Source organism: Trichoplusia ni, chromosome 14 (genome assembly GCF_003590095.1).
Source record: "Trichoplusia ni isolate ovarian cell line Hi5 chromosome 14, tn1, whole genome shotgun sequence".
Classification (NCBI taxonomy): Eukaryota; Metazoa; Arthropoda; class Insecta; order Lepidoptera; family Noctuidae; genus Trichoplusia; species Trichoplusia ni.
Window position 1 is genome coordinate 10,604,380 of NC_039491.1, and position 12,628 is coordinate 10,617,007.

General features: G+C 34.7%; 1 protein-coding gene across 7 annotated transcripts in view; it reads right to left on the reverse strand.

Annotated features, from left to right (window-relative positions):
* LOC113500707 overlaps nucleotides 1-12,628 on the reverse strand; it is a 175,898-nt gene that overhangs the window by 90,708 nt on the left and 72,562 nt on the right. Inside the window, exon 3 of one of the 7 annotated variants that reach the window (XM_026881589.1) lies at nucleotides 4,697-5,382. The exons of the other annotated variants lie outside the window; for them this stretch is intronic. Coding sequence (XP_026737390.1) covers nucleotides 5,338-5,382 — 45 coding nt within the window. The 3' untranslated portion in view covers nucleotides 4,697-5,337. Of the gene's footprint in view, nucleotides 1-4,696; nucleotides 5,383-12,628 lie in introns of those variants that run through there. 7 annotated transcript variants of the gene reach the window in all.

Genomic DNA, 12,628 nt, shown 5'->3' on the forward strand with positions numbered 1-12,628 from the left:
TGGATATTGGAATCTTGAATGTCGAATGATTGGGATCTTGTGCCATTATAATTCACTAATTATTATCGACAATCCATAGAGCTCTTAAAGCTTTTAAGTCCCACTCAACACGTAGCTTTTACCAAACTCTTGAACTAAAAAAAAACCCATTTAATTTCATCAACGTTATTCTTAACAAAAAACAAACAATTTGAATTATATTTATGTTATCTTGAACAAAATAAATTATTTAATTTGTCCTATTAAAATGAGAACAGCGCGAAAAATTGTACGAAACATTTTTTTTCCGCAAACAAATTAATCTAGGCTGTCGGGGTGGCGGCGCCGTCGCCCACGCCCCGCCCACCCGTGGGCTTCTGCCCAGCGACATGAAACAGGCGAATTGGTTGCCATCCGTCTTAATACATCGAGATTACACGTGTCGATTATAGCTTTCGGGTTTTATGGTGACCTAGTGATGTTGATTACATTGCGAGACTTACAGAAGAGAGATGATTAAACTGAGGCTATAATAATATGTTCTCACCCTTAATTATGGTAGCCTTATGATAAAGGAAGATTAATCTATATAATAACGATTCACATTGCCATACTATATCATTTTTTTTCATGTGTAGACACAGTATGGAGACGAGTGGTAAAAGACAGGATTAAGTGCAGATTAGGAGTCACTATTAAGTGATACGTACTTCTTCCAATCATATTTTCATATGAAAAATGTGTAATATGATACGTATGATAAGAGAAGGCATAGCTTTTGAAACTATGATATTTTTTCTACATTTACTGTTTGCATCTATTCTTAGATTTCTATTACCACATTGGTAACAAAAGCCGCGACCCAATTCGAAGGAATAAGGGAAAATAAATAAAACTAGGTCAAGGATATTTTCACTAAAGAAAACACGCCATACACAGGATTCGCGTTTATAAAAAGTTTTTTATAAACCTCCTTGGTTCGTTTTAAAAAGATAAATATAGATGAGAAATGAATTTACTTTGCAAAAAGTACCGTATACGTTGATCAATAAAACTGACTCTATATACGTTTTTATTACGTCATAAAATGTTTGTTTTAATTGATTTGATAACTCTAAAAGTTTTTAATCGATTTTAAAATGTTCGTAAAATTAAAACATTATTAAATTTATAATATGGTAATAAATAAAAGAGTTTTTTTTTGTAACGAAAAACAAATCAACTTGGATAAGGCTGAAAACGGGAGCACATTAATAAAACTTTATCACTCAGTTCTTATTTTTCTTTAGAGGTTACATCAATAATATAATTTGTCAAAAGTGTTATCAGACAAACGTTTTCTATCACTTGTAACATGAAAAGAGAGTTCATCAACCGTAAGTTCTCTTGAAAATCCGTTTCTTTATCTCGTTGATGAAACCAATCTAATACTAAATGGGTCCATCAGACCTAAATCGAGGGTAGTGAGTACACAACACTGAAAAATATATATTCAGCCGGAGTGAAGGCAGTTTTCTGTGAAATCGAAATTCCCCACTTGTTGCAGACTTGACATCGCTACAATTAATCACGGCTCACGTTATAGCCGCTTCAAATCGTCACACAGAAGTTTCACTGCGAACTACGTTAGATGTAATTTTGTTTTGTTGTATTGTACTGTAACTTGCGCTTTTCGTTTATTTTAAATATGCTCAATGCTAAATCTGAATAAAACCCAATTTTAGAGACAGCTATATCTGGGTCTTTTAACTTTTTATATTTGAAACTTTTAATATTTATCAACGCTTCCCGAACTAATGCATTCTTTTAAATATTTAAAGACGAGTCCCACATTAAAGAATTCAATCGTTGTGTCGCGGAGCTTTCACAAACATTCAAGTTAAATGCGGAAAGAAACCCAGAAATGAGGATTTGGATTTAAATAACATGCACAATGAATAACGAGACATATTAAAAAATTACAATATACACAAAACTAGATCTCCAAAAAGAAAGAAAACCACAAAAAAAAAACATTTCTATCGTCACGATACTTCTGCCCCCTCTCTCTAAGTGTGGACTACGTCAACACTACAGATTTAACGATGATATTTCAGTTTTTCCTCCGAGGCGTGTTCTCGTTACGTATCCTGTGCACGCTTGGCGCTTCCACTGTTCCACTGATTTACAACGTCAGCTCGCTGTTTATATTGTCACTTAAAATATTTTTTATAAAAATGTGGAAAAAAAAAACAGCTTGCTGTAATCACTTCTCTTTTATATCAGCGTAAACAAACTTTTGTGTGTAAGCATGTAAACAAACATGTATGTATTTTATTTAAATATAACACAAAAATTGTCGCCAATAAAATCTATTAGTTACAATTTTTATAAAGGTTAAGGTTGTTTAAAATTTGTCTGGCTAAATGACGTCTTATACCATATTTCTCAGAACCACAATAATAGTAATAATGGCTGAAAGCGTAAAAAAAATAACAATACAAATTAAACCACCGCGGCTAATGCAACCAACTTCCCCGAATCGATGCACGCAAACGAACAAAACACACCTGACGTCATAATTAATAAAACTATGTAAACGTGACTAATTAACACTTGATTGCGGCGGAGTGACGTCACTTGCCCCTAAAGCCCCATATAGACGAGGCGAGGATGTCGAGTGAGTTGCGAGACATTGCGCGCAATGATACCAAATTCTTAACACCAGAACGGCGTGGCTCCGTAATGTATTGCAACTCGAACGTAATTTCCGACTCGTTTGAATGAGCCCTAACCGGGCTCAATCACTCTCGTATACGTGAGTACATCGAGGGTAACTCGTCATAATTAATTTCACTTACGTAATATAGGGTTAAACATTAAACGTCATGTGTACCTTTGTTAGGGCTGCCACTTATAAACCGTAAAGGATTTTTGTGGTAATCGAATATATACTTTAAAGTATTTCAGCTAAAGTTCATTAATGTCTGCCAAAATTTACTCACACAATGTTTAATTATTTTTCACCTTAACACGTAGGTTTACAGTTCATTTTTGAATGTAATTAAAATTACCTACGTTTCTTCGTCATATGTGCGCCAGCCCTTCCAGGTAAACGTTGGCTTATTGAGAAGTCGTAGGCGTGAAGGGTAAAGCTATTGTATACCAAACATTGCGGATACTTTGTAATTAATTAAAAGGCCTAACAAAAATAAATTGTTTTGCCTTTCGGACAGCAATTTCAAGCAAATTCTAAATTATATTTTTGTTTAATATTGACCATAACATTTACTGCGGCTTAATAATTTAAAGGCATATTTAGGCAGTGAAGATTAAATTGTAGTACATTACTTCCGACGGTTGATTATGAATGATTCCCAAGCGGCGTCACCCCGCAATGTACTGCAACATGCAATATATTCTCACACCTTAACCAGCTTCACTACTCCTCATCACAGTATTCAATCCCTTCCTTCTCATATCATCGCGTATTCCGTACATATTTTTGACCTTTCGTTTGAAACACCCACATTCAAATTAACCAGTGCAATAATATTGAGCGTCCCATATATTTATAATAATATAATTACATTTCGCTGTCCCCGTGGTCATTTGTCAGCTGTACGTGTTTCGAATACCACACGACGTCGTAATTAATGGCACAGACGCACAGACGCTGTACTGTAAACTCCATCAGTCACTACTAATCTTAAGCTTGTCGACTTGCCGTCCTTTTCTTATTGAAATGAAAAGAAAGGGACGCGGAAATTTCAAAATAGGTCTGAGCATGTTAGAAATTTTATGAGACATAAAAGGTGTTGTTTTTAAAGAATAATTTCGCCAGGGGGTATTTTTTTCTAAATATCCTGATGGACCTCATTATCTTTTCTACCTAAAATCCATCCCTTCTTCACATTAAAACACAATTTCTGCATGTATGATTGATGCTCCCTATTAAAAAATGCATCCAGTGTTTTTGTTTTCTTATTGTTAAACTTTACATTTCGACTCTGACAGATAGTGTGGGTAAACTTAGAAAGCATTTGTCTTCAAAGTGTAATCTGCTGTGACAGCAGATTCAACCTCTTTTCAAGAAATAGACTCCATATCATCATTCCCCTACCCATATCCCAATTAGTATATGGGGTCGGCGCAACATGTCTTCTCCTTCCATACCTTTCTATCTGACGTCATCTCACAAGAAACATTATTTGCAGCCATATCGTCTTTCACACAATCCATCCATCGTTTCCTTGGTCGTCCTCTTCCCCTATATCCATCCACATCCATACTTAACACCTTCCTCACCACATGACTCTCATTCCTCTGCATAACGTGCCCGAACCATACTCCATACACGTGTATAATATGTTGTAAGGAATCAGGCCGGTAAACTTTACCAAACAAATGAGCAACAACACAGCGAATACTCAAACTGTATGTGTTAATGTTTGTTGAAGTTTTAATAAATACAATTTGTAACAACAATCGTTACACTTGGAGCTCGTTATTTTGAAACATTATGTGTTCGCTACTTCGCGATTTGTCTGTATCGTGATGAATATGGTGGAACAATTAATTAAGCATTTCATTTTTATTTCTATTAATAACATTATGACGTTACTAGGTGTTGTCCACGGGACCGTCCGCTACAAGTCGAAAATGATCCCACGGGAACATAAAATCGGGATAAAACTATCCTTTGAATTAATCCTGGTTATAATCTATACGTATAAATATTTCATTAAGTACTACAATTTTGTAATTTTCGGACCATTTTTTTTTAATAGATCGCTACGCTCTGTCACTGTCTACGCAAGAACAGTTTAAAAAAATACGTTCAGAAGCATATGTAATATGTAAGTAGAACCCGAAATAACCCTACATAGTTTTCAAATAGCCACTTTTAAGTTAAGCAGCAAAAATACGTTTACAAAGAAACAATTTGTTTCAGTTCAAGTTCTCTTTTATGCAACCCACGCTCAGCTGCAGTTTCAATCGTCAAGAAAATTCGAGCGCAGTCATTCATTTGTAATTGTATAGGTGACGAAGTTTCCGAGCGAAGCTTTTATTGCGAAATGTCAAAGTCGAGAACAGTCGCTCTACCTAACACCACCCCTTAAGTCATCTCCTTTTGTGGAAGCGAGACAACGAGCTACGCAATGTATAGCGGTGTTTCTTTTCTACAACTGCAACAGTCTTACTCTAAGACATGGAGCTAAGCCTTCAGAACTCCGAACTAAGTTATGAACGTGGCTTTGTTTGTGAAGTTTAAAGACGCGACGACTGATGAAGATTGGTCGTTATACTTTGGATTTCATTTAAAGTTATCTATTGATGTAACTGATGTTGTTATTGACAAATATGATAATTAATTCTTCACTTACCAATCAAGATCGGAATCCTCATAAATAGTAAACATACCTGAAACAAAAATAACATGAAATTAGAAGTCAGTTTTAATTTTATTGTATGTACCGGATCAATAGCAATCCGGCCGAATCACAATCAATTAGCGAGCAAACGCTATCCTCTTATAAATTCAAAATCTGTACAGGTTAGAAACAGGAATTTAAATGCATGAACATTTATTTGGTGATATAAAACACTGTAAATTAAATTGCCTCACATCCGCAGCGACCCGAGACCCGCGTGCAGTCTACGATTACCGCTCCGCCGCAATATATTTGACAAGCGGTTAACCGATCTAACACCTTTTTGACGATAAACATCCATATACAAACACAGTGTATACTGATTTAAACTGTAGGCAATTTATTCAGTCAAAATTTTAAATACAAGTCACACATTTTAAGTTAATTCATCTCACGTTGGTTTTAAAACGTTATATAAATAAACTCAAATGTTCAAATAAATGATGATGGTGATGAAATATTCTGAGTCAAGAAATCAATTTAAAAAAATTGCATTAAATGTAAGATTTCAGAAAATCTATAAAATATCGTTCAAGGCCTTTTATTCACCAGTTAACATTTTAAAAAGAAATCCCTCCCTCACCTAAACGAGTAAATATAAAACCGAGAATCCTTTAACAAAAATCCATAAATAACACAACGTATTCAAAGCACATTTTCCATGTTTATTCCATCAATGAAAAGCTTAACCAGGTTTAAGTCTATCGCCATTGAACGAGGATTAAAATACATCAAACAGAATGGGATCTGCAAAGGCGTTCGGTGGAAAATTCCCTATAAATATGCATTCGTTGTACAGTAGCCATTGTGCATGAGATCCGATGCGTCGGTGTGGACACGGATTTACAACACGATGTATATTGTGTACAAATCTGTCCTCTCTTTAAAGGATAAAATATTTTGTATGGAGTTTTTTTGGACAGTTCCATGCATTTATGCGCTGGCTTTGACAGCTCGGCCGGACTGTGACGCCGGTGGGAAACTATGAACACGAATTTCATTTGTTTGCCTATGGAATATTTTAGACTCTGTATTTATAGACTCATTTTTTTATTTTTTGTTGGTTCATGTTTAAATTAAGATTTAATGAGCTTAACGTGACCACTCAAACGGAAGAAAATTCTGAATAAATGTGATATTATCATAAATTTGATATGTTGTAAGTCGATGAATAAATAAACGCTGAAAGAGAGTTATTTTAAGGGCTGTCCGCCTACAAGTAGAGGTTATTGAACCGTCGTGCCAGAATTATTATTCAAAGTACGATAAGAGAGTGCTCACTCAGTTTTACATCGTGAAGAGCATACAAGTCATTTAGAATTTATATATCTAATAATAATTTTCAGAAACAGTAAAAACATGACAAGATAAAATTTGACAAAACCGTCAACACTAATGGCGCCCAACGTGGGGCAAGTCAAAAGTTGACCATGCCATCAAAAAAATTTAATATAAGCAAATAATACTGCACCATTGTGTGCTAAAACCTAAAAATCTTACACGAGATTATTAAGAGGAGAGTAAGGCTTCAAGCAACACTTTACATTACATGCGCCCCGTAACGCTAGCTATTATCATAAGCAATGAAACGGTTTATGGGTCAGTCAGCTAACATCCATTTGCCTAAAAGCCCGCGTATACATTACAATGTATATCGGTATCGGTCGGTCAGGTTCCTCGTGCCACTTATGAACTTAGGCGACAAGGAGAGAAAGCACTAAGTAGGTACAATGACGAAATATATATACATATGTAATTAACGAAATAAATCGGTTTTTTATTGCCTCTTCTATTCTATTCTAACCTATCCAGCCCAATATATCCCACACATTTTCGGATAGAAATCGTTTCAGTACAGGCCCATTTTCATTTAAAAGTGAATCTTATCGATATTATACGTCTCCCGGAATAAGATTTCACAAGAGACCCAGACTAAGAACAAGCATTCTTGGATAACACAAATGGTTGTTTTCCGCGAGAAACGAAACTCTCCGCTATCGGTGCAGTCTTTGTACATAATAATCAACTGTATATAACACATCTTAACGATTAACTTAAACGTACTAACGTATAATCCGAATATATTGTTTAAGAAGCTACTTTTACTCAAAAAATAAATACAATGTGTCTCATAATAGGTAATAAGTATAGAAACAAGTTTTAACATTTAAAAGGTCAAGCAGCTGTATTTCCGCCTGCTCTTTCCATACTTCGCATTGACCTTACGGAAGACTTTCTTTATACCTTTGAAAGTATGGAAAAAAATACTAATAACTATCTATTATGGTACAATTTACTTGTCCGACTCTGAAAAAACATTATGAGGCATGAAATTATTTATTCAAGTAATGTCTTAAATATGAAAAGAATAAGAGTTCAAGTCATCGTAAAAAAATAAGAAATGTCTAAAGAAACAAGATTTCAACGTCAAACGTCAACGCTTTTCATTCTTACTGACATATTTTTTTTAGGATTCCGTATCTGAAAGATAAAACCCTCTCGCTAGTGCTCCGCTATCTATCCATTTGACTATGAAACGTAACAGCCGATTTTTCCTCAGGTAACTTGTTTCTGTTTAATAAAAGACAAATTAAAATTGAGGTAAGAAACATTTTTGCAATCTTATTTCTCTTTAGCCTGTTTGTATAGAACCCTCAATGTTCAGTCCGACTCGCACTTACCGGTTCTTCAATTGATTGAAAACGTCCGCACTTTCTCAATTGATAACATTTTCGAAACAAAAAATGGCCCTTGAAATAATGAGACATAAGGAGCAGTACAAACTTTATAACAAAAATATAAATCAGGTATTCATAATTATAATTAACTCTCCCTAATGTCCTTGAAGGTCCTTGGTTTGAAACATCTTGAATCTTTACAATTCCTAATGGAAGTCAGCTCCGTCGCGGCCTCCTTGCTTTATTTGTACTAAAATTGAGTTCGCGACTAATCTAGGTCTCAATGTCAAGGGAACTGGTTCCTTTGCGAGTCCTTTTATACTTTTTGAAGAAGAAATATGTTTAGCCGTGACGTCATCGCGCTTAGTGACAAGATCGCAAAATTTGAGGTATTTGTGATTTTTCTGAGTGCTTTTTAAAGATGTATGTGAGAAGTCATTAGCTTGATTCACGTTTAGTAAGGTAAAATTGGGACTAAGATGTAAATAGAGTTTTAAATTAATTCCAAAATTATGCCACCACCGTTAATTATCAGCTCAAAGATAAAAACATTTTATTCATTCTCTAAGATATTTCTATCAACCTACGCATTTAAGTATCACCAATGAGAAGATCTTGACTAACTCCAGACGTAGGACAAAAAGAAAAAAATCGTGACAAATCCATTTAAAAGCGGATACCTTTTAAATAACTTTATTACTTTTCCGAAGCTCGAAAGCGGACACGAGGACCGCACGTTATCGCAACTATTACCATACGTCCTTGCATGTCCATCCAAAAAACTAAATAGGAATCAATATATGATTATCAAAACAGTGACTAGGCAGAACTAAAGCAATCAGTTTTTCTCTACGCAGCGTTTTTTTGTCATTAAACAATGATTCATGCCTTATCTCGAAAAGGAAACATTTATTTACGGCTATTGTGAAAAGTTGCGCTTGAAATTGTTGAGGAAAATGGGTATTTTATCAGCATGAGTATTTGTTTGTTCAATCACTTGCATTGCTATTATATTTATAAAGGTGTGATTCCCCAATAGAGGAAGCCACAGGAAAGATCTAAGTTGAGATAAGGGAGGAATTGAACGCCTTTAAGAATAGAAAAGCAAAAAAAGTAGTCAATTAGGCATTAGCCTGATAGGTCAGTTTGAGTCCAAAATAAATTATATCACTTAAGAATAAACAGCTTTTGCTATAGATATTTGGGGTACGAAAAACATTGAAAAGTCAACCCTATTTAAAGTACCTATTTAAAGAACCCTATTTCTGAATAAACGAAACGACCTTTGCACTTTCACTATCTATATTTCGACATTTCTGTAAATTGGCGTTGAAGTTTTCCGATAATTTTATACAAAGAAAACAAAAATAGAATAAAATTTTCCGATAGCAAATTTAAAAATACAATAACGAGATGCGGGCAGCACAAACAGGCATTAAATCAAACAAATTAAATATAAAAACAATAAAGAGAACAAAGTAGAATAATTCTTCAAACCCACACAGATAGAAGAGGAAATTGCTTCCATAGACCACGAGTTACGTCTTCTGACTTGTGAACTACGAGTGGATTGTGGCTGACGTCTGCTCGCCATTTGTTACTCCACAGTTAATATTATTTGATTAGGTTCCAGATTATAAACTTGGTAATTTAGAGTCGGTTTGTTTTGTTTCGCTTTCTGTAGAAGGTTATTTTCTTCTTCCGACTTATATAAACTAGTAGATATCTCGGTAAACTTCGTATCGCCTTACAGTCCATGCAGACAAAAATACAAAACTTAGATACTTTTTGCAACTATTCCATATTTTATCGCCGTTTAAATGTTTCCTGGAGTTCTACAAACATTTCAAGACTAAGATTTGTAAAGTCGGTTCAGCCGTTCTCGAGTTTTAGCTAAACTAATTAACAGCAATTTATTTTAAAATAAAAATATTTTTTCTAGAAGCTATCGTCCAAATATGAAGGTTTGAATTCAATAGAAGAGATTCCAAAGTGGAAAGCTATCAAATTCCTCCTAAAAATCTGCCTTGCAGAGTTTGAAAGGTTAGATAAGTCGTAAAAGTATTGCTACAGAGATATGGCCACAGCTGTCTCGTTACACATAAGTGTAAAAAGAAGGTCCCATGAAGTGCATCTCTCGTAGCAAACTTTGGAATAAAATTTTTACTAAGAACCATCATAAGAAGAATACGTAATTTCTAAGTAAATACAAAACGGTATGAACGTCAAACCAGTCAAAAGCCTAATACGTCGATGTGGTCGGCGGCGCGCGTCGCTCACAAAGGGCGGGCTGCGCCGGCGCCGCACCGCGCTACTTACGCGCTACGCTCTGCGCACGCGCACCGCCTAGCGCCGGTTACCGGGCCTACCGCACAGTTACGTCTGTGGCTTGTTTACATTGTATATTGTTGTGTCTACTACTGTTAGATTATTTGATATGTCTAGACGGTAAAAGTTGTTGCGTAAATTGTCAATGAGGAATTTAATTGCTATACTTTACATTCAAGTTAATATCTCCTGTTCTATCTTTTTCAGAAGACAAGAATATATCATAAACATTTCAAGGATCTAAAGCAAAGTTAATTATTTTTATTACTTTTTCAGAACACCACCTCTTTCTTGAGACAGCTGATAATATTTATTGTAAGAAAAAGAAATTGAAAATTACCGTCTGGAAATTCTCATTTCAAAAAAGCATAAAACAAGTTATCAATCTATAATTACCTCTTTACAGCAAAATGTCTTTTAAATTAATTAAAAATACTCTATTACTGGTCGTCGGTGAACCATCTTACATAAGGTTTCCAGAACCTTTGCGGTCCTTAATTAAACGGAGGAGACGACGCGAGTCGATAATTGAAAATTTTATCCGATACCGCCTTGCCGCTACCACTACATGTAACGGTAAGACCGTTGCAGTTCGTAAAGCCAGATAGCGCTATACATGGCGCAGAGCGGCGTCTCGCTTCCACAACTGTAACTTTTTTTCTTAAGGAAAAGGTGTTGGTTAAAGCTAGCTACGAACACGCGACTTATTTGTCGATCTGACGAGAATTCTGCTGAATTCGCTCATATAGACTACTTTTGGTGTGCAATTGCTTCATTATCTAAGTAATAACTGGATGTGTACATATTCGAGATATTATCTTTTTTATTCCAAACCAAAAGAAAGGGGAAAAAAGGAACCCTACTATATCGAAGGTATCGCTGATCATATATTTATAATTCCGCTTTAAAAACAAATACAATATAAATGATATTCCTCCAACATACAATGTTGGAGGAATATCATTCAATCCCTAATATCTTCAGAAAAACATATTTAAATTAAATGACAAACATTTATAGTGCAATTGCAATCCGCATCGGGATATATGATGAATGGTAAGCAATAACAGATCGTAGCGAACGATGGAATGAGAAAAAGTCGCAAAATGTAACATTTTCAAATCGAATACATCACCTATGAATGATCGCGTTATGAATGTTCGTGTGAATGTTGCATTTGTGCGTTTTCACGTCGGTTAGTGGTCGACATTTTATGGCTTGCTTTAAATTAGTTTTGCTTGTTGCGTTTACTTAAAATAGATGAATGTTGAAGAAATTGATTATGGATTCTGTAATAGTAACTGTGGAGGATGGAGGTGGGAGTTTGAGGTAACATTTTCAAAAATAATATGCTTATTTAATATTTACTCTCGAAAATTATTTTTACTTAAAATACTAAGTACCGTATACATTGTTATGTCTGAAGAAAAGGTTCGATTCGAAAACCGCAAACATTGTTACATAAGGCATTTTTAAGTCTATGAGTAAAAATTACTCTAAGATTTAACATATTTGATAACTTTAAATATTATTTATCACTGAATTTATATACGGTGTGTTCATAATAAAGCGGTCAGTTACTCGCCAGTCCCCACTATGTAATAGCTCTCGAGGTGTCATTAAGTTAATAATACCATCATTAGTCGACTTCTATCGCAAGTAAAGATTTTTAATAATAAAAATGAAGAAAAAACTGTTGCGTTTTAAAACATAATTTTATTTACCAGGATTCAACGTCTAAATATGGAAGTAATATGTCTCCATTGAAAACAATGCAATCCGTTATACTCGCGACAAATTGTTGGTCATTGAACAAATCATTGAGAGAACAAGAAAAAAGTACAAACAGAAGCATTTCAGTACCCATTCATTACACGAAGACAGTAACGCCATCTATCCATCGGCGGAGACAAGCTGTGACAGTTCGATGAGAAATGAATAGCGGTCACAATTCGCAATAATAATAAATGATTGCCCGATCCAAAGACAATGCAATAGCATCTTGTTAACCTATCACAAATACATTAGCTAAAATGATAGATGACTTGTACGATGATTATTCGCAATTTATAAGTTGCTTAGCGAGGTTGTGATCAGATCCGGTGATGAAACGACAATGGAACGTTACGGTTAATGTGTTTTGTAAGAAAAGCACTTTAGACCAAAAACTTAACTACAAAAAGAAGGGTAAGTGTGCCTAATAAAAAAATGTTTTTTTCAAATGACAAA